Source organism: Bacillus rossius, chromosome 1, assembly GCF_032445375.1.
Source record: "Bacillus rossius redtenbacheri isolate Brsri chromosome 1, Brsri_v3, whole genome shotgun sequence".
Lineage (NCBI taxonomy): Eukaryota > Metazoa > Arthropoda > Insecta > Phasmatodea > Bacillidae > Bacillus > Bacillus rossius.
This window is the reverse complement of record NC_086330.1, coordinates 108,694,871-108,718,641: the sequence shown is the minus strand read 5'-3', so window position 1 is coordinate 108,718,641 and position 23,771 is coordinate 108,694,871. Positions and strand designations below refer to the sequence as shown.

At 33.1% G+C, this 23,771-nt stretch overlaps 1 protein-coding gene across 1 annotated transcript; it reads left to right on the top strand.

The window, feature by feature from the left end:
• The first annotated feature begins 580 nt into the window (after positions 1-580).
• LOC134541786 (YTH domain-containing protein 1) lies at positions 581-23,643 on the top strand. The gene is made up of 2 exons (XM_063385458.1): positions 581-733; positions 1,007-23,643. Exon 2 carries the CDS (start codon positions 1,020-1,022, stop codon positions 2,421-2,423), a length of 1,404 nt encoding a protein of 467 aa, XP_063241528.1. The 5' UTR covers positions 581-733; positions 1,007-1,019; the 3' UTR covers positions 2,424-23,643.
• Positions 23,644-23,771: the final 128 nt, after the last annotated feature.

Genomic DNA, 23,771 nt, shown 5'->3' with positions numbered 1-23,771 from the left:
CTCAGAAATTCTTATTACAATCATAAAATGGTCTTCATCAAGATCGTCTTGTTTGCGATCACTTGAGACAATTTAAATCAACGTCTATAGCACACAAACATTTAAATAAGAAAACATATAAGAATTTTTGGCTGAAGTAAATGTTCAAGTCATAAATATTAATGCCACTCTTGTTCTTTTTTTTTTTTTTAAGAAATTCTAAATATTGGAACAAAAAAATTATCTTAAGAATATTAGTTGTTTAACATTTGATTATAATTTTATATATAGTGTTTTATTTTATCTCATATTCGTATAGTGTATTTCAGCATTCAGTTTATTTAACTTGATAGTTTATGGTCTGTAGTGTAGAAAGGTCAGTGGTACTTTGACACAGACACTAAGCTCAGGACAATAGGATGTTTGATAAGAGGTTAATATAGTACAGTGAATCGCCCCAAAAATATTTAATAATAATGGCATGCTGTCTACTGGCTTCAACGTCTATTTGATGTTATGCCGAAATGATTTTATGTTTATTACGCTCGAATGGATAAAAAATAAAAAATTATGCAAGCTTCTTCTATTTAATATTAGTTCTGTGTTTTCAATGCTACATGAAAGTGTTGGTACTATTGCTATTAAAGCGTTGTTTGGTGTTTATGGTATAATATGTGGCAAATTTACGGAAGTTTTGTTTGTAAAAGAAGTGTGATATAGTGGTTTTAAAATTATTTTTTTAAGTTGCTCGAAGGCAAGTTAGGTATTTTTACATATATTGTTATTTATTTTGCTTATTATTTTGTATAGGATTTTTGTTGAGTTTTTGCGCAACTCGCAATTACGGATTTATGCTATGGAATTTTTTTGTGTACTTTTAAAGAACTATTCAAACGTCCGGTGGTATATCTCCTGTGAAAGTTGTTTTCTTTTAATTAATACATTTAAACTGTAGGTTTGTTTGATTTTTAATTAAAATTTTTATCGCATGCCTGCCATAACATATTCAAATGAACTATAATTTTAGGTTCAGCGATAAGATGGAGGACGCTGATATGGAAGTTAACACAGAGGGAGAGAATTTGAACCTGAGTTTTGGTGAAGATATGGGAGATGAACTAAAACTGGATGAAATGCCGGAATATGATACTCGAAGTGAAGTTAGCTCATCTTCCTCAGAAAGTGGTTCAAGTCAGCCAAGCATCAGCTCAGTCACTTCAGAATCCACCGACCACAAAAGCAAGCGGTCCAGACATCGGAGAGGTCGTTCGAGAAGCAGGAAAAGTGTTTCACCTGATGTGAAACGTGCTAAATCAAGAGACAAGTCCAAGTCATACGACTACATGACAAAGTTGAATTATCTGTTCCGAGATGCACGCTTCTTTGTGATCAAGAGTAACAACGCAGAAAACGTAACCCTTTCAAAAGCCAAAGGCGTTTGGTCAACTTTACCTCAAAATGAATCCAAGCTAAATCAAGCTTTTAGGGAGTCTAGAAACGTTCTACTGATATTCTCTGTGAAAGAAAGTGGTAAGTTTGCTGGATTTGCTCGTCTCCATGGAGAGAGTCGACGTGATGTTTCGCCCATTTCATGGGTGTTGCCTCCAGGCTTGTCAGCTAAAGCTCTTGGAGGTGTTTTTCGCGTGGATTGGGTTTGCAGGAAAGAATTGCCTTTCACTGCAACCATGCATCTCTACAATCCCTGGAATGATGGCAAACCAGTTAAAATTGGTAGAGATGGTCAGGAGATCGAACCGAAAGTAGCAGAAGAACTTTGTCGCTTGTTTCCCATAGATGAAGGAATCGAGATGACACCTATTCTTCGGAAGTCCAAAGAAGCTTCAAAGCTTCTGAAGGCTCGGAGTTCGAGATACAGGCACGAGCCCTACAATCGACACCCAAACAGTCGTTACACTGGGAGGTCAAATTTTGGTTGGCGAGGACGGGGTGTTTCGTATGGTAGGGGTCGACGAAAGTTTTATCTAAGCAGTAGAAGTCGTATCAGCAGTAGTGGAGGCATTTATAAGAGGTCATCTAGATCTCGTGACAGATTTTCCATGTGGTTTGGTAGTTCCCGCGAAGGAGTGCGGCCTTATGTAGGTGGTACTGCAGCAGCAGAAGCTTATGTTGCAGACTACATGAGGTCCCTGCAGCACCAGTTGCCACCTATGCCCTATGCCCCTCCTCCCGGTCTCTATGTGTCTTCAGCCCCATCACCTTACGAGTCCATGCCACCCCCGCCTCGATATTATGATGGGTTGCCCTTGCCAGAGTATCCTATTACTCCTCGCAGTGGCAGTCATTCTGACAAGCGGTCATATGACCGTTCTGTTGACGAGTTCTTGTGGCGAACGAGCGAGAGAAGGGAGAGGGATCGCGACCGTGATCGCGATCGTGATAGAGATCGGGACCGTGATCATCACCGGTATAGAGATCGTAGATGAATTCCACATGGGTGTGCATTTTATTTTGTAGCTATGGTTAAATTTACTAAATTTGGTTATTTACTTTAAGAAATTGCAGTAGCTTTAATGATTGGTCAAAAGTAACTTTCTTATTTGAACTGTAAATACCACCATGTGTGGCATTTCTCTACTTTCACCTCTTAAGACCAATTAGTGTTGATTTTTTTTGTCAGTTTATTTTTTCCCCTGGTACCTATAAAGCATTCAAAAATTATGCATTTTGATGGCTGAACTTCTCTTTGTACCTTTCAGTGGACTATTATTCACCAATTAAGTGTGAATATTTAAAAATTACATTCACGTTGCTTGTATACAACTTTTTGGATTGGAATGGTCTTGAGTCTAGGCTACGTGTGAAGGGTGACATAAAATGTTAAAAAAAATTTTTCATGGTTTAGAATCACAGAGCACCACCAGCATGCTGGTTTTGTTATATATACTGTAGTCTCTCGAACTGAATAGATGAAGTTGTAACTTTATTTCAATACTACTCACTAATTTTAACTTTGTATCAAAATATCTTGAATTTTTTTTCTTTCCGCTAAAGTTAAACAATGCAGTTTATGAGTTCAGATTTAGTTGATATAATTTTTTTTGTTTTGTTTTTAGAAGTTGTTTCAGGAGTTATAGAAATGTGTACTGGTAAGCTTAATTTTGTGTTGGATTACATAATGGTCTTCTTTACTGCTCCTGAAAATTAATTTGGTTTTCTTCTTTTATATCAGTTTAGTTAAGGGAAAGTAATTGTAATTATTTTTATACTATGTGCCATTACCTGTAGTTGTGATGTCAAAACCCGGGGTGGGCCTAATGATGTTACTGGGGTAATGTTTTTGGCCGATTCTGTGTAACATAGTGAATCTCTGCCTGATGATCATTTTTGAATTTTGAAATTTAAGTATCACTAAATTCCAAATTTTAAAATCTGCTAAGTTGAAATTTATTATTAGCAAGATGCTTGTATAATTTCAGTTATTATGCCCAAATTAGCAAAATTTGCTTATTTAATTTTGATCATTTTTTTAATATTACGAACATTTTAATAACCTTTCAAAAACACAAGTCATTTGAAAAAATTAATAATATTTAGTCAACTTGATTTCGGAAAATGCCAGTTTGTTTCAAAATATATGTATACCTACTCAATAATGTATTTTTGTTTTCCTATTTCAACCACTTCATATATCTTTTCATTCAAAAACTTTAAGTACTTCATCAGTAAAAAATTAAGTAGTGTAAAAAACTTTGTTAATTTACTCACAGTATATAGAGAAAAACTTAAAATGCTTTGGATTTGTTTTGCTAAATACCTGCAAATTTTTTCCAATGAAAATTGTTTTCAAGTTAAACATGCTCTTTCCGGTACCGAAAATAATATTTAAACTGGTGCTCTTGAAGGTATTACAAAGTTGAATTTGATTATTGCATTCAAGAGTTCGGAAATTACCTGGCTTGAGAGTGTTACAGTAAGATTCCAGACTAAACTTTAGCAAAATGTCATTTATTAATATTAATATCATTGTTGTATTCATTTCCGCGGAGTTATTGGGCAGCTCTATATTGTATTAGTCCAGTTGAGCATGAAAATATTTTGATTCATAGTGCCATTTTATCTTTTTTTTTTTTTTTTTTCATTATTTTCTGAGATGAATCTTCATCTTATTTTACCACCAATTTTACGTGAGGACGTGTTGAATGAGATTAACCTAAATGGAAACACTTTGCTCTTGAAACAAAACACATTCACTCATATAGCTCACTTAATAACTTTTGCCATGTATGTGGAAGTGCACACATTACAACAGCATGTCACATTGCAAAACTACTAACACAAGAAAAATATAATGATTATCAAAATGTAGCAATTAATTTTTAGTTATATGACAATTAATAGTAACAATTGTTAGAATTTTAACAAATACTTCTTTAATTACATGAAAATTAATAGGTAGGTAGTGGTAATTTACTTACTTGTAATAAATTTATTTCATTTATGGGTTGTCATATATGCTTGCAAATTACTTATGACTGTTTTTTGAGGACTAAAATCTACTTTCTACGATTTAAGTTACCTTTGTGCATTGAGCCTTTCACCAGCATTAACCTACTGTTTCCTTTATCTGCTTCAATTGTGATTTCAATTTTCGTTGTTTATTTCTGCATTACATTAGTCCCACTCACATTTCATGAATTTCCTGCCACATTAGCTATCCGTAGATAATGTCATGTGCTGTTATTTAGAGTTTTAATCAGTTACCTGTGGTTGTATACTTACTAAATTGCACCCAGTTTAATGCTTCTAAGATGTATTGTTTGATCTTAAGATTTACAGCAATGAAATTTTGACATTTTCTGCCAAACATTTTAGTTTGATAATTAGTTAATACAGTTAAAATGCAGTCTCTTTTGTACTATTTTGAAATTTTTTTAAGTAATTTGTATCCTGAAAGGTCAGGTTATAATATTTAACTTTGTTTATCTGTTTCTTCCTAGTATTTTCTGTGGTCTTTCTCCCTCTACTTATCACAGGTACTTAAAAACATGGCTCATAGCAGATTACATTATGCTCGTATCACTTTTGTTCCGTTCCATTGGTCATGTGTCTGTGTACAGTATTGGTACAGTATATTGGCATTCTTGAGTAATTTTTGTAGTAGATGAACAAAAGATCATGCTATTTTTTTTCTGAACAAAGAAAGGTGTGTAAAAGTCATGGTTATGGGAGCAATATTCACAAAATTTCATTGCAGGTCTTCTAGAATTTTGTAGTATCCACTCTACGTGAATAACTTATGTGGTAACCACAATTTTTTTTCTTTCAATATATTAAGAATTTTTTAATTTATTAGAGCAGGATGTTAATTTTTTCCTTTGCAAAGGTAAACCATTTTCAACTTTTCAGAGTCATTGGTTCCCAGACCAGTTGATGTGTCTCCTCTGTTTATTGGTGTGTCCAGTAGATATTTTTTACTGTTCAAATTGCATAGACCCCATAAGTGTGCATCCATCATTTAGTAATATATCTGAATGAACATGACTTGGTTCTTTGTTTGTTCTAATCTTTCAAACTGGGTGTTTGTTTAGTGGATGGTCCCCTAAAACAATTATGTTACAGTTTTCGTATAACATTTTCATATTTTTTTGAAAAATCCAAAATGAATGGATTTTGGGCCTCAAGTTCAGGTTATGCACGTTCATTAGCTCGTCTTCGCTTGTGAAGTGTGTTGGTTCTGGCCGATAGCAGGAGTTCTTCACCAGTGTCGTCTGAACTTTGCATTTCCTGCTGAAATGTACTGTTCGTTAACTGGGAAGTCGAGTATTAGTGCATTGTTCGGAATTACTGTCAACTGCAGAGAGCATTTACAGTTTGTGAACTGCGGAGTCAAAATGCATCTTTTATTCTTTTCAATCGTGAACACTATTCTATCTGGTCTTCCTAATGGTGGTTGTATTCATAGGGAATGTTGAAGTGTGGTCTTACCACTGCTTTTAGTTCTTTTGGAATTGGGATAAGAGAGAAAGCAAGGTAGAATTATGATTTAAGGCATTTTTGCTGTAAATGTTATTTAATATACAGTTTTTTTTTAAATATGACTATATGCATTAAACGCAGATAACATTCTTATGAGACATTACAAAATTTCCAGTTATTTCATGCATGAAAAAACCTATAACTTTCAACTAGCAATTTATTTAGTACATAGTTTATGAATTATACCTTCAGTCAGACTAAATTTTTCAATATGTTGTAAATAATGTCTTAGGTTCCAAAACTAGCGGACTAAAGGTGGTTTCCATTTATGCCATTTGCAGTATGTGCATTCATAGTCATTTCCTTGTTATGTTTTATAAAATGGGGGAGGTGGATTCTCTTTGCACATATTTGAAAACAGGTATTAAAAATTGTATTCTCAAATTTACAAAAAATTTAAGGATCAGTCTCTCACGCCATGTTGATTATATAATTTTCTCGTCACTACTTTTATTAAACTATTTATATATTTTACTTTTATTAAAATATTTATTTCTGAAATTTGAACATGATACCTTCTTTGCTATTGTTACCAATATTTTCAACAAATATTCACCAAGTGTGATATGATAGGCACAAAAAGTTGCGCAAATTATATTTATGAACACATGCACAGCGCGACGTGAAAATGAAATTACATGGTGTGAGAGTAAAATAGCTGATTATTCTATAACTTATAGACAGCATGTTTCTACATTAGTGCATTTCAAAATATTTTTCAAAAATTAGACTTTATAACAGTGAGTTAGAAATTAGCTGTCATGGAAACATTTTAAACTTAAGATGAGATTTTGCAAGAGAAACAAAAATAAAACCCAGCCAACGGAATTATGTATTAAACATAAGCTGATGGACTTTATTTTAATAAATTACTTAGGTATAATCTCTAATGTTCAAAGATTATGAATTACAATTGTGTGTGTGTGGAAATGTTTTAAATTTAACAAAACTGGGAACGTGCATACAAGAATCTGCACTTTTTATGATTTTCCTGCTAGCTGCTTCAGTAACCCTCAGAATATAAGCAATGCTTGAGTTCAGCTGTGTTGTGTGTGGAGATAGTGGCTGCCTCGTTAGTCTGACGTGTCCTATCCTTAGCTGTGGGAAAATATCTCTTCAGAATCACGTGAACAGTGTGCTTGTACACTTAACCTTGTTGTTAAAATCACGTTATTGCAAGAGCTGAATTCAAGTTACTCTAATATGCCCAAATATAAGTGCAGTTTGCTTAGCAAAGAAGGATTATCCTGTTATCTTCTGTAACACCACACTTACAGTCTCTCTTGTCAACAACACGCTCTCAGATGCTAACCTGATTCCCAATTGTGTACATTGTGCTGAGTAACTTTACTAGATATATGAGAAAAAGTTACTTAGTTTTTAAAATTCTTGTTAATTAGGTAGTTAAGGGTTTTCCCCCTGGCTGCAGCACAAGCACAGACATTTAGGATACACAAGATTGTAGATAGTTTAGCATGAGATTTTCAGGTCTTGGAACGACTTTGTAACCTTAGACACACTTACATTGAAAGCCTTACTAATGGTCAGTTGCACCATTCTGCTCTTCAGTCCTCAATACAATGACATTAGCACAATAATGATCTAAGGATCATTTCTCTAAATGTTGCGCCAACACATATTTGGACTACACTATCTTCGTTCACGTGAACTATAGTTCATTCATTTCCAATCTGTGACGAGCAACAGCAGTGTCGGAGAAATGTTAGGTGCCTTTCTATTGGTGGGCTGGAATGATGTGAAATCGCTACAATGGCGAGCTAATGGTCCATGTGATTGCCACTAGATAGCAGCACATATAGTCACTGCCTCATCTTTTGAATTTTAATTGCGACTGAAAACACATACTGATATTTAAAATTTAATTAAAAATGAAGCAGTCAGAAATATTAATAGGGTTTAGCTTCTATTTGATATGAAAAGTAGTTGACAAAATTTCAAACCTTCAAAATATGGATATTTCATGTGAGAAGAGGTTGTAACCCTAGAATAAGTAAAAATTTTGATACATGTATTATATATGATTGAAAATTTGTAAATAATACTCTAATATTTACGTCTGAATAAATTAACCTGCATAGTGTCCGTTAGTTTGCTGGCCATGTCGCTCGTGCAGTGTTGATCTGAGATCATTGCTATGAACAACCTGAGAGTCTGATAACATCGAAGTTCCCAATGATCTTAACTCAGAGCTAACACAACATTGGTGCAACAGAAAATGTGGTCCACCGATGATCAAACTAGTTCATAACTCGAGATTACACCTTAGCTCTAATGGTGAAACTGCTCATCAGTCAGGCGGTGTTTGAAAAAAACAAACCAAATTTTTAACATAATGTATTAAACTTACATTACTATTGACACTAACACATTGAAGTATGTAGGCGACGTGGCTTCTCACACCGTAACATAGGTACTGTCTTTGCTGATAATTCACATAATGTATTGTGCTATTTCACTTTGTTTTTCAGTGCCATTGATAAGATGTATGGCACCTCAAACAGGACAGAATACTTTTTTGTTATTTTATTTAATTCTCCTGGTGTATTTTGAATGTTTTTCTCATAATTGTAATTCATAATCAGGGATGTTTGAGTTCTGTACTTGTTCGAGCCAAAGCTTAAACCACTATATATATTGAATATTTTCAATTTTAATTTTCATATTAACTTAAATCTGATATTATTTTAGTGCTGCTTTGTCATAATAATGTTCTTTTGTCAGCTTCTCCATATTAGTATCTAATTTGGTATTTTGTGATTTCATTGGCAGACCACGCCGAGGTACCTATCGTTTTATATTTAAAATACTAAAATATATATTTCCTTTCCATAACTAACATGAAATCAGATTTTGTAACTTAGCTTTAAAAAAAATAACTTATGCAGTCTATAGTTAGGTTTAGATCCTTAATTCCTGAACTCCTAGCCTGTGATTTCAGATTTGCTGAGACTCAAGGTATACATTTTCTAACGTCCTGTTCTTAATGAAGTTTTAAAAATAATATAATGTTGTGGTTACGTTTCAGAGATCAGTTGGGTGAACAACTTTAAAGTGGCTCTAGGACAGTTTAATTTTGTTTTGCTGAAAGTAATAAAATTCATGCTCTATCGTCATGATGTCAAAAGTTGATACGCAAGTAGTGGGGGCCAAAGTGCAAGGTTTTTGTTTTACAAAAAATAGACTTAATTTTCATGACAAAGTCCCTTTTTCATGGACGTGTGTTTCACAGTGCTCTCATTCCCCCACTGGGACAGGACTTTGTGATGCGTGAAGTGATGCGTCGGTGTGATGCAGTTCGTTTCTGTGGACTGTGGCAGTTGAGCGCGGGCGCATGGACGGTCCTCTCTGGGTTTTCTACTGCGTTAGGTTCCACAGTTCCGAGCGTGTTTCCAGTTCCGTTGTGAGACTTTTACATGTGAAAAGTTTATCATGATGGTAATTGGCTTTAAACTTTTCACGTCCCATACAAATTTTTTTGTTTCCGAATTCAGGGAAGGTATGTTTATTAAGCTATATAAACATGAGCGGTTTTGGTTTCAATGTGTAAATGAACGTGTGGACTAGATAACGTGTTAATTTTTCAGAGAGTGCGTCAAAATGTGCGTAAATGAAGTGTGAAGGTGTCTCCCTTAGCAATTAAAGTAAATTGAAAGTAGGTTGGAACATTTTTTGTTGACTTTGGAGGGTTTATTCATGTGCGTGAGTGGTTTAGTGTGATGGTATTTTTCGTATCTCACCGTAATTTTTTTTCTGTTTAAAGTATTTTGTTTCACACATAATAATTTTTTAACAGTGATATATTTAAAACACTCATGTCAGTTAAGTAGAATTGCTTTGAGGCATAAGAAGTTTATTGAGAAAGTGATACAAGAGTTCATTTTAAATTACATCACTAACTTCTTTGTCTTTCTTAAATTTACAATTATCTGCCCATGCCAGAATATTTGAAATCATTGTGTGTGTTTTTATTGTTTCAAACAATAATTTCATAATTTATGTAAAAGATATTCAAATATTTTTTTTATAATAATGTAACATGTATTGTTGCCTGCAAGTGACATGAATGTTTTAAGAAATTTATTTTATTTAATTAGCCTAAACCTGTCTTGATTTCTGGGTGTAGTGAAATTGTCCAGTGTAACAATTCTTGATAATTTGGTGCTCTAAGAACCTTTTACTGTACAATTTTTGTTTTTATTTCTAGTTCACATATAGTTATTTTGTGTTTCACAAACACCAATAATTAAATTTTTTTTTATAGTATGAAATTTTTGTTCAAGTATGCAGTGTGCATATTTCAAAATGTTTTAAGGGTTAAGGATATTGTTCAGTTTGGTGTACAGTATGCTTATGATTAAAAAATATTGTTTCTTCTTATCCTCAGCAGCATCAGATTATTAACCTTAAATTATATTTAACTTTTTACCTTAATACTTTGTACTATTTTCTTTTCGGACAAATTATACATTATTGTCTGCTGCTGTATAAATTATCAATAGTGTTTGGAAAGGTTTTAAAGTATTACATGAATAAAAGTATCTTAAAGATCCTAAGTCAGGTCACAGAGGATGGAGATAATTAATTTGTAGCTATGCTAGCTATCGCAATATATTGATGTTTGCACATTGTAAGATGTATATTTCTGTCACATTCTCGTGTTTCCTGGCAACTATAGTCCACTGTAAAATGAGAGGTAAATGAAAAAATTGTACAGATTCTAAGAATGTTTATTCATAAAAAGTCATTTCATGAATTGATAAATTTTGGCTACTGTTGTTAAACAGCATGTTCTCAAATAATTTACATACTAACACGGATTTTTAATTAATTTATTGTAAAAAGGTTTGTTCTAGCCATTTGTAACTGAATTTTTTTTTTATGATTTAATTGTACAGTTCATAGTACTAAAATATTATTAATTTGTTACAGTAAATTATAATTACAGTAAGAATTATATCATGATTCTTTTAAGCTGTGGATTTATGTATATTAACAGTTATGTCATAATCTGATAAGGAAACAAAATTTTCAGCATGCATGAGTAAATTTGTTTGTATATGTATATTACTCTGGAGACAAAAGTTGTGTTTGTTGAGTGCTGGAATTGCAGTGTATTATTATATCAAAATATATAGTTGACTTTAGTGTGCTGATACAATTTTAGTAGTGTGATAGTACTGACTAGTTGTAATATGTTTTTGGATGTAGAATAAAATCTTGTATCTGTATTTGTTTCTATGCATATTCTCAAGTTTCAGTATGAGCATCAGTTGTCTGGTGTGGCAGAGAGAAGTCTATTTTATGCCAATCACAATCAGATGTCTCACCATGTCAGATGTGACACATACAGGCAAGTAGTGAAGATGCAAAGTTGGAACTATTCAAGTCAAAATGCCTTCAGCCATTCCAACATATCAAAAAATCATTAACCTAAAACTCAGACTCATCAGTTAGTTAAATAGTATTAACAAAACTATGGTGTCCAATTTATTTGTAAAATTTGTAGTTATGTTCAACATCAGGATCTTGATAAAAATATTTTTTCTTTGTCAGTGATGTATACATAAGTATGTACTACTTTAAATGTTCAAAGACAGTTTTCAAAATAAAATTGTCCTGCTTTTTTTTAGCTTCCACGGGATAATGCCTGGTTATTTTGGCATTTTTTAATGTGAGTGATTATTACTATATGCTTTTATCTGAATTAATCACATTTTTTTATTAATAAAATCAACATGTTTATCAAATTATACAAACAGGTTAGTTGTTGTTTCCCTATTTAAAATACTTTTTGAAAGCTTCAAGTTAAAAGAGGGCTTGATTTCTGTTAACTTAATCCTGTAAACGACAATATTTTTGTAGGTATGTGTAAAATATTAAAACTTTTTTTAGTTCAAAATAACAAAATACCCGAGGTGTTTACTTAAAAGTTGTAAAAATGAGGAAAAAAAATAATTTTGGTTCTGTGGCATTAAATGATATGAAAAATTTTCAAAAATTTGATCTTCAGATCATTGAAAATATTAAAGCCTTAATGTAAATTAACTTTTATTGTTTTTATAATTAATTTTAATGTGAGTGGAGAGGGGTCATTTGCTCTTTTTTACTATTATCATTTACTATTTTTGAAATATGAGAATTTGTAATGGGGTGTTGTTTGTTGCAAGCAGGTTGAACTCTGCTTGTCTTCTGCAGACTTTGTTCTTGGAATGTCAGGGTGGTTTCCGGGTGATTCAACACAAATTTTTTTTGTGGCCAACGGTCAGATTGGCCTTCAGGCTGAATAAACACATGTGCATACAAGTGAACTCAACCAGTTAGTTTTGAAACAGGGTTCGAAAATATCCTATATTTATTATAAATATCAAAATATCTTATTTTTATTATATATCTATCAAGTTTGATATATATCAATTTTGTATGAAAGCCATATTATTATTTTATTGTATTATTTATGAATAGGCTACTATTTGCATATGTTTTAGGTACTTAAAGTCAGACAAATGAAACCAAAACATAAAATCTTCTTTTAGATAAGGCAAAATCAACTAAAAAAACATAAAATCTTCTTTTAGATCAGGCAAAATCAACTAAAAAAACATAAAATTATATATATCAAAAAATAACTCGAAAACATAAAACCTTTTTTTATAAATTCTAATCATTCAATGGTCATACCTACACTTAAATAACAAAACAATAAACATTACAAATAATAACTCTAGAATATAATCAAATACGTCTTTTAGTTATCAAATCAGTCATCAGTCATTCGTAATAAACTGTTAATTATCAAATAATTAATAAAATAATCAAAAAATGCCGTATTCATAATTGTGCTTAGTTTGACTGCAAGGAAGATAAAGGTAGGTCATCTTGCGATTCTGAATCTGGACTGGATAGGACTTCAACATTTTGAATCATATCATCCGCTACATCAGCAGGTTGAGTAATATCATTATCATGAGTAGGATCCAATATCCAATCTAAGTTCCTTTTCTTTGCTGAAGAATTGTTGAGGCATTTAAGCAAGTACACCAATTTATTAGCTTTGTCAATTCACAAACGGTTTCTCAGCTTCGACTGCACCAGACCAAAACTTGAAAGGATTTTTTCAAGACCTGCTGTTGAAGCAAAAGCAGTCAAGAGCTGTTCACATATATTTAGGAACCTTTTTTTGTGTTCCCATTGCTCCCATTGAACATCTGTGGTGTTCAAGTTTAGAAGTTTCCACCAATCCAGCGGTTGGGTTGTTTGAAACTGAGGCCCAAAAAGATATTGCGGAAAATTTGATTGGGTCATTATCGATGTAACCATTGACATAAAGCTTATTTCCAATTCAGCAAATAATGTGTTCCGTTGTTCAGGGGTCAAGTTTTTGCCTGCAAATCGTTGATCAAGAATATATGGGGCACCTAACGCCATATCGCACCTTTTGTTGAAAGCAGATTTAACTTGAGCTGGTTGACTTAATAAATCTTTCTCTAAATTGTTCCAAATTTTGACAGCTTCTGAAATCGTTGTGCCATCTAGTTGGGAGCAATCTAAAGCTTTTGTGATTGGATCCAGTCTTGCCAGCAAATCCAATAAATTTTTTGCAATTTGAATATCGTTGAAAATTTGGTAAATGTAACTATCAATTGCATCTCAATTATTTTGGCAAATCTGCACTAGAATTCCGCCATTTTTGACGAATGATCGTACTGTATCCCGAATCGAGTTCTAGCGTACGACAATAGGCATGACCAATTTTTTGCCTTTTCCTTCTTTATACCACGCTGCTGGCAAATGCTTATTTCTTAAATATTTCATGACTTTTATGACGTGTTTAGTGACTCCTTTCACTTCTACATCTTAAGCAAGTAGATTTAAGAAATGTGCACTACATCCATATTGGATAATGTCAATGTCTTCTTGCATTTCCAACCAGGGGCGGATCCAGTGATCAGTTTTGGGGGGGGAACGGTATTGACAACATGGTTCTTATGGAATCCTGGGCATAAAATAATTGTTATAGAATATAACATAGGCATATAATAATACCAACCAGAAGAAAAAAATCAAAAATTAATTTTAAAAAATTAAATATCAAAATTAGTAAGCAAAATTTTTTATTACTGGAACAATTTATCTCAAGTAGAATGTAATACTTGGGGCATTTACAAAGTCATGGGGAAATGAAGTGGGAGGAATTGCAAATTATTCATGAAAAAAATTGGTTATCTAACTGGATTACTTCAAAACTGGCTACTTACAAAATCTAGCTAATTTGAAAGTACTGCAATTTTAAATTCTTAGAGACCTTCCTCGTTTCCAATAAAAAAATTATATAAAAAAAATTAAACCATGTTTTTTGACTGTAAAATATGTTTGGTAATTTCCGTAAATCTTTAAAAATAGATTGAGCTGGTTTTGAATAAAAACACTTTAATTAATGTAATATACACTGTTTATTGAGTATTATTTTATATTAATGTAATAATATTCGTTGTATAAATATGACATGACATAGAACATGTAATATATGCTGAATAAAAGCATATGAAATAAATTATTTTGCATCATATTGCAATTTAAGAATCATCATTAAGTAAAAATATATAATTAGAGAAAGATACGGCGTTTGCCAGATTTTGAGAAACGCTCAATCACGTGAAAAGGGTCCACTGGTATGTCATAATGATTATGGAGAAGAGCGAGACCCTCAAGTCGTCTCTCAATCATTGTAGTTCGGAGCCACGTTTTGGTGCGACGTAACGTTGAGAAAGTTCTCACTGCGCTGGCATTGCTGACTGGAAATGTGCAAAGAACATGAAGCAGTGTATAAATAATGTTGTATATGTCCTTGTCACAAGCAGCTAGTGCATCAATAGCTGTTTTGGGAAGTTCGGCACACCTAGCTTTTTCAGTTTTCCATGTCTGCTGCCAGTGAAAAATTTCACATTTTAACTTTATTAGCTGAATTTCTTTGGTGCCCTCTAGTAATTGAGAAAACTTGTTTACCAGGAACCGAATTGAATCGTTTATTTCAGCTAAGGTTGTGTTCACTATCAACTGTGGAAGTAGAACTGGGAGTCTAAATATATCAAGGACTTTAGAAGAAAATCTTGTCTTGATATCTTGTAATATGCCATCTAGAAGTGGTATGAATACTGAAATTCGGTAATAATCCTTTACAGATTGCGACTCTACTGGTACCGGGTAGTTACTGCGATGAACCTGTCGCCCAACAGTCCTGGGTTTCCGAAGCTCAACATTAAGTTTCTCTGCCATTTTCTCTGTCTCTGCATAAATTTCTTTGAAGTAACTGTCACAATCCGCACGACGAGTCTCTAAGACCGAAATAACATTTGTAATGCTCTTAGAAGCATGTACAAGGTCAAGTGTTTCTTTTTGAAGAAGTTTGCTCAAAGGAAGTGTAAGGGCCAGAACATTACTGAGGCAGAAGACAACAACCAAAAATTTACTTTCACATAGAGCAGCTATAAGTGATGCTACTTTTCCAGCTACAGTTTTGTCTTTCCAGCTAGAAATCTTCTCGAGAGATTCTATTATTTCTGGCACATCAAAAACAAACTGAAGTACACTGTCATGTCGTTCGACCCAACTTGTATCTGATAAATGAGCTAGTTTTTTCCCCAAGAAATTGAAGAAGAGTTTTACTGCATTTTGGAAAAGAAAAGAAAGAAATAGTTTCTTTCATGATACCCACTGCATTTTGGACCACATGTATCTTTGAAGACTGAGATAGAGAATTGTTAAGTTTGTGATTGTAACATGTCATTTCCACAGCATTGGTTGTCAAACTCTGCACTTCCTTTACTGCACCTCTATCTTCTGATAACATGACAGAGCAGCCATCAGTACCAATTGCTACACACTGGAGGGGAAGAAGCTGCAATGATTTTATTTTCCTGATAATAATTTGACCTAGTGACTTTCCTGTAAGAGACAGTTCTTCAGTGGCCGTTCTGACTGGTTTGTTTGTTGAATTATCTTCGATACCATTCTCAAGTATTGAAAATTTGTTGTTTGTTTGGAGAGCTGTGGTTTCAGACATATCACCAAATGCATCTATAAATGAAACAAAATCTTCCCTTACAACCGTGTTCTGACCAAGATGTACATAGTGAAGGACAAGACTCACTTGGGATTTATTTGACATGTCACTGGTTTCGTCAAATATAATAGCATAAAACCCAGATAATCTTACTCTCTTGAGAATTTTATCTAAAATGTCTAGTCCACAGCAGTCAATAAGCTCGTTTTGCACAGTTTTGCTGATATATGTAGCATTAAAATGAGCAGTTTTAATGTGATTTTCAAGTAGTTTATCTCCAGCATCCACTCGAAAAGCATTGCCCAAAAATTTCCTTCATTATGAGATGGAGCATCGGTAGTAAGTGGACCATCATCCCGATGACCACGGAAAGGAATATTTTGCCTTCCAAGTAGTATAACTGTTTTCACAATCGGTAGTAGTTTTTTTCCGATTTTCCTCAGCCTCTTCCAAATGTTGTTATTTGACAAGACTTACTACCTCGGAGCAAGGATTATGATATGTCTTAAGGAAGTTCTTCCCCATGGCAACTGCAGTCATATGGTATTGATGGCTTGCATGTTGTTCCAAGTAACCTTTAGCTCCAATCAAATTTTTAAAATTTGTAAGAGGTTCTGTAACTAGAGATTTGAGGGGAACATTTCTGCAGTACCCACCTTCATTCCTAGTTGTAAACCATGGACAATATTTACAAAACAGACCTTTTTTAACATCTGATAGAACCAGCCATTCTTTGTAGGTTTGCAGATGACTCCGCCTCACAAAATTCCGCACAGGCTTTCCAGAGACAACTTAGGTGGAATGTGGAAACACATAAGATTCTGGTGGTTGCCACGGATTTTTTAGCAGAACGGACTTAGTGTAGTCATCAATATTTCCTCCAATAAAGTGGCCAATGTCACTGGAAACACTTCCAACAGAAGACGAAGAGCTAAGTAATGCTGAATGTAATATGCCATTGTTAACCTCATCTGGATAAGGCTTTTGGATATGATATTGGTCAGAAGAGCTTGAAGATGACGTAACTTTCTCATCATTATTGATAATCGATGTAAAATCATTTTCCAAAACAATATCATTGTGTGTTTTACCACAATTCAAATCAGTGGGCTGCTCAACTGATTCTGAGGCATCCTCAGAATTCACTTCCACACGTGACTTCTTCTGAGGTGGCCCAAAGAAAGAAGATAGCAAGATTTGTTTTCCTCCTTGTTGAACAGCCTGTTAATGGAAAAAAAAAATCATAAACTAGTACAAAAGAATGTTGCAAATCAACATTTTGAGTTTCTGTTAAACAGTGAAACCAACACAAGAAAGTGTTTGGCAATTTGTTGCACTTTTGCCATGCCTATTTTGAGCTAGCCCCTTCACGACAAATTAGCTTGGACACGAGTGTAATGTGTAATTTTAAACAGGTGTTAAGTTTTTGCGATATATTATTTTACCAACACCTAGTGGATATTACTTCAGCAGCTGACAATAATATCTTTAGTTTGGTGGAACACTCGAGTATACAACATACCCGCAAATTTATGTAGGCGGTAGGCCCCTAATTTAATGAACTTGCGCGAGACACAGCATTAAACATGTTTGGGTTAACTGTATAAATCCGCACATATCATATACATAATTTTGTGACAGTATTAGACTGTGGTAATTTGTGAAGAGTAAGAAAACAGTTATAAAATGTCGCTTACTGCGAGCAATTTAAATGTGTCTTTGATGTTAGAATATGAAACGATGGAGTGTTTTGATATTTGTAATGCTTTGGATGTAGTTGTTTTAAGGTCTTATATAAACTATTATATTTCTAATGCTTTTTAATATTTATAAAATACATGGTCACCTTTGACTTTGTATCACAGTTTAGTTTAATTCTGCTGACTGCCCTTTTTTTATTAATTATTACTTTATAAATGCACTTTTAATAGTTTTTTTTTGCATTTGACTAAGAAATTATTTGCATGCGGATTTCTTAGCTAGGTTACAATTTAATATTCACCAGATGAGACTTTTTAAACAGTTTGTAACTGTGGTTGGTGTATTAAACATACTGGTAAAAATATTATTAACTTCAGATGTTATTTTTTTTGTTTTAATTAATTCAAATCTTTTCATAACAGTTAGGTTTGCTTCTGCTTATTGTTTTTGATTTTTTATAATTTTCGAAAGTTAGAGTATTTGAATAAATAATTTTTCATAAATTTTAGAAAGTTTACTGTTTGGGACTGTGGGGCCAGAGAGCCAGAGTTGTTCGCTGATGAAGTCATGAAGTGAGACACTGGTCATGGTGTAACAAACTATACTTAGTGATGAGATGCTTGTGCCTGTTATCTCGCAAAAACTTGTGTTGACTTCACTGAAAGGCATTCGTGTAGCTACAGTAGGCTATTCTAAGAGACACTCACCATGCTCGAGTAATCCTTGCCACCATACACCTCACAAAAACATGATTTACTGAACACTCACTATTACATTTTATATCACTGTCTTTCTGCTAGTTTTCTATTAAAGCGCGCGATACATTCTCAGACACTACAGTTATCAAACAGAGTTGCCACATCCGAATTGAGAAATCCTTCCAAAAAAAAGGCACAAATTTCCCATTCAAGATACATGCTATCATTATACAGTTGTTACCAAGCAATGTTCCCAATTTAGTTGTAATAAATTCCTCGACAAAATCATAAAATAGTAATATTTGATACAAAAAATATTTTCAGATCCTTCAACAAATGAATGTACGGTGATAAAAAAAAACAGCCTTCCATTTTTTTTTTGCCACTGGCTTTTGGGGGGGGGGGAAATTTCCCCCATTTCCCCCCCTTTGAATCCGCCCCTGTTTCCAACTCACGTCGCATCTTAGTTACATTTCCAGTATTGTCCGTAACAAAACTGAGTACCTTAACTCGGAAATCTTTTTCAGTCTTTTTGATTGATTGCTTAGCAACAGTTGTCAAATATTCGGCAGAATGTGAATTGCCAGACGTATCGACAGTATGGACGAGAACGGAATTTCCTTCACCTGTTGTAATGCTACAACAAACAATCGGTTCGATGTGTATATTCGACCAGCCATCTAAGGACATGGAAATGGTTTTGCCATGTAAACATTCTTGATCTTTCTCTACAATAGACACGAGTGTTTTATTTAGTAGTGGTTAATGTTGCAATTACGGTACTTTATGGAGGTATATTATTCTTTCGTAGCAAATTAATTGATGAGAATTATAAAATTAGGTCATATTTTTTTACTATTAAGTGCTCAAGTCATACCTTGCAAAGAAAAAATTTTTTCGTGTGGGTAAAACAAGTTTCTGGTTTTCAAAAAGTAAACTTATCAAATTGTTAAGCAATAGCTAAGTTAGCTCAAAAATAACAATGTAAATGTTAACATGATTTTTTTAAAATGTTATGTATAAATTAAATAGAAATTCACCTGCTCATCTGGTGTTAAATCAACACCTGCTGCTAGTGGATCCAGGAGATTGGTTGCCCTATGAATTTCACAAACACCAAAATCTTTTCTTTTTGCAAGTATTTTTTTGACTTCATCTTCTGCTTTGGATAGTGGGCTCTGTGGAAGAGTTTCTTCAAAATGCAGCTCCAATTTCCTAAAAACACAACTTGTGAAATTTTAGGTTTGTCACACTCAACACTGGTTTTGGCAGTTGCAGTGAGTTTTAGTAATTGGAGAAACCCTTTCACTTTATCCCAGAATGTTTCATCCAGAGCAACCTTCTTTAGAATTGGATGTTTCTTCAAAATTTCTTGAGCCTCCTCCTCTACAGCAAGTAATTTTATTGCTTGTTTATTCTGTTCTAAACTGTCCAAACAATGCACTGTGGATCCCCATCTTGTTTGCATGGGAAGTTTTAAAGTTACAGGTTTATGATTATGACGCTGCTGACCTTGCTTTTCTTTGAAGATTTCTGTAAGTCTATGAGAGTGTTTTATTGCTTTTACAGCAAAAACAGCTTCAGCTAAAAATGTCTGTAGTGTTTTGAGATTTTTCAGGTCAGTGAACAGTAAATTTAGTGTGTGTGCAACACATTCATATGTGTAAAGATTAGTGGAAACATTTTCATTTTTTAAAATGTCCCATGCTGCTGTCATATTCGCAGCATTATCTGTCGCGATTCCAAACACTTTTTGCGCTCCAATTTCTTGAATTACATAACCTATTTCTTGCGCAATGTACTGTGCTGAGTGCGAGTCTTTTCCAGTTGGCAAAATCTTGTACAAAATGGGAGAAGGTGTAGTAACCACAAAGTTTACTACAGGTTCATTTCGGATGTTGGTCCACCCATCACACATTAATGAAACTGTCTCTGCAGCAGCAATTTTTTGACTCACTTGTGAAACTATTTTTTCATATTCTGCGTTCAGTAATGGTACAGATACCTCATGCCTTGTCAGAACTTTATAGGCTGGTCTTAAAAATGATAAGAATTCTATCCAAAATGGATTTTCTATTATTCTAAGTGACGAATTACTTGCATAAATAGCCCTTGCCAGTAATTCATTTGCTTTTTCCTGATCTGGTACACTAATTCTGTCAATGAAAGTTTTTAGTTGTGTTTGTCTTTCGGTTGATGTGTTTACATTGTACAAACATACTGGACTTTGTAACGAAGATGCAAGACTTTGTTGTGAAAGGCAGTAGGATTCTTGATGGTCTGTAACTTCTGAATACAATGTAATTAATGTACTTGTCTCTCACAGAGTTGGGACATTTTTTGCAAATATTAATATGTTTGGTCATACGGGAACCAGATTTTGAAAGTTCGTAAGAACAAAATGTGCATTTAACACGATCTAATTTACCACATTTTGATGGAATACTGGTAAATAATTCACTCACAGCTGCTTTTTTTCCTGCCAGAACCAGGCCTAAATGGCATTTTGTCAAATTTACCTCTGAAAACTGTTTTCGTAAAATATAACAAAACAGCACTGCCAAGTTTCACACGTAAACAATATTGGCCTCGGACGTTATCTCATAAGCCAGTGGGCCGCCATCTGCAATCGCAAGTCGTTAAAAGCAACAGTTGTTTGCAGAGCATAAAACAATTTTAATATATTACTTAGCTGTGTGACTCATACAATGTTGATATTAAAATATACTGCCAAAAAACCAAATTGGACAAATATTTAATCAATGCAAGCATAACGGAATATTTTTTTCCTGTGTTGGCAAGTTACTGCATTACGTTTTAGACATCAAACTGATGAGTCTTTTGTGTAACCAAGTAAGGTTATGTTAAGCACAGTAAGTATGCATATTATATTTCTTTCTGTTAAATATGAAAATAAATATATGGGTGACTCATAAATTACTGTAACTTTATTTTTGTTACTAATGAGCCTGTGAATTGCAAATTATCAGCTCATGACTGTAGCCAAGAAGTGAGGTTAAGTGCTGTTAAACCTGTAAGATGGGTAGTTGGCAGTTTAAATAAATATATATATATAATTAAATTATAATAAACTATGGTATGTTCAACAAACATTTGTTTTTACGGTTATTTCTTACTTTAACTGTAGCTCATACTTTACAGTTAATCTTTATTGTGTCTGAAAAAAAAACCTTTTTGGTTTTTTTTGTGAAATAAAACAGATTTTTTTTTTTTAAGAAAAAAACATTCTTTGAAAAAAAACTGTTTTGTTTACAACACTAGTAGTGGTCCAGCTAACTGGAATGCAGATGGTGGCTTGTATTCTGGTCTTAGAGCTGTGATCATTACTTTAAATAGTGAGTGTTCTGCATGACTAAATGGTGTATTTGTTGCATAAAAAATGCTGTAATTTTAGTGTCAAGTCCTTTTGATAAAGCTGTAGAAGTACATATGTTATCCTCAATTGAAGTTTTTTTTTTTTATTATTCAACTTCAACAATACAACTTGTATCAGCAGGACGTGTTCTGGATGTACTTTCTAGAATAGGGTGTGTGGTGGAGTTAGAGCTGCCTGCTCGTATACAGATATCTCAATGTTTCACCATACGCTCCGAAATGCCCTGCAATTCTTTGGCGCAATGTTTACATTTCGCCCACTTGCCCGTGTTATTGGGCTTTTCTATTAGCTGAAAGTCAGCCCAGACTGGATGAAGAGGCTTCGGCATGGTTGGTGTTATTCCTAAAAAGGACAAACAAACATATATTTTTTTAAAATTTCCATGGTTTTAACTAACCATGGAAATTTAAAAAAAATATATTAACTAAAGAACATTCCACAAATAATGACAAAAGTTGTATAGTTATAATATTTTATATTAAACTAGCGGTCCGCCCCGGCTTCGCCCGTGGTATATATATAGCCTATAGCACTTGGGGATCACGTACATATCCAAAGGTGAAAGAATTTTTGAAATCGGTCCAGTAGTTCCTGAGATTAGCGCATTCAAACAAACAAACTCTTCAGCTTTATAATATTAGTATGGATTACCTGGAGAAAAATAATGTTTGATGAAACATGACCTTTGATTTGAGTTTCACAAATCTACTCTACTTTTTAAGACCAAATTCGTATACAATTTTTAGCATAGCGACACCTAATCTCTAATATGAAACAAATAAGTACCTATATATAACCAGCAAATTCAACTTTCATTTATCAGTCAGAAATTTTTACATAAAATCTATCAGTCTCGAATCTTAATATAAAAGGGCTAGCTTTTTCAACACAAAGCCTGGCTCTTTGATAACATTTTCTGTTTAAAGGCATAACTTAAAAATTCATCATTTAATAAACAGTTATATTCTATAAATACAAAAGTTATTTAATGCTTCTTAAATACTCAATAATGATGTAAAATCGTTTCTGCACTTTGTCAATTTCTTTGTAAAAAATAATAGAATAATCAATAAACACAAAAAATAACTTACTCTTTCGTAACAAAATTTTTCTGACACGACTGATGGACTGACGCCGTTAATGCTGGCAGAAGTGTTGCCATTTGTGGATTATAACTTACCATTAGGGAGTATGTTTTAACTCTACTCCCACGCCATGTACATTTGGCAAGTAGAAATACAGTAATAAATGCTAAAAATTACTAAATAATATTATTTTTTTAAACCATTTTTTAATTGCAATATATTATAAAAAAACATTTGATATATATCGGATATATCATCGAACCCAGTTAGATATATATATAGGATATAAATCGGATATGTTTATTGATATATATCCATTGATATATATCCTCGAACCCTGTTTTGAAATGTATGTTAAGTAGGTATTCATAATCTTGAGACATTTTGTGAGTACCAAGGGGAAAAAAATATTTTATGTTTAACAAGATTCCAAAAATCAGAAAATTCAAAATTTAACATGTAATTTATTGAAATTACTGTTTATATTTTCTCCCTTGTAAAATGATTTTGAGTTTATACCTAGATTGTTTGATTTGTATACTTTAGGATGCCTGAACTGGTTAGTAAAAATATATTTTGCCTCATGTCAGCAAAGATACTTTCATTAATCTTGAAATTTAATATTGCGCTATGGGAAGTAAGTATTATTTTTGAATGAAAATATGGATATTTTTTTTAAGCACAATATCAGTTGCTCATATTACATATAGTGCCAAACAAGATTGATAATTTGTTAATTTTTAAAAATATATTAGTTGTTAAACAGTAATATGATAAATTAAAAAAATTTCAAAGGATTAAGTAAAAATATATGTACAATTTTTCATCCTGAT

Excerpts from the sequence above, each read along its gene's own strand:
- LOC134541786 (XM_063385458.1), top strand. The coding sequence starts at position 1,020 with ATGGAGGACGCTGATATGGAAGTTAACACAGAGGGAGAGAATTTGAAC.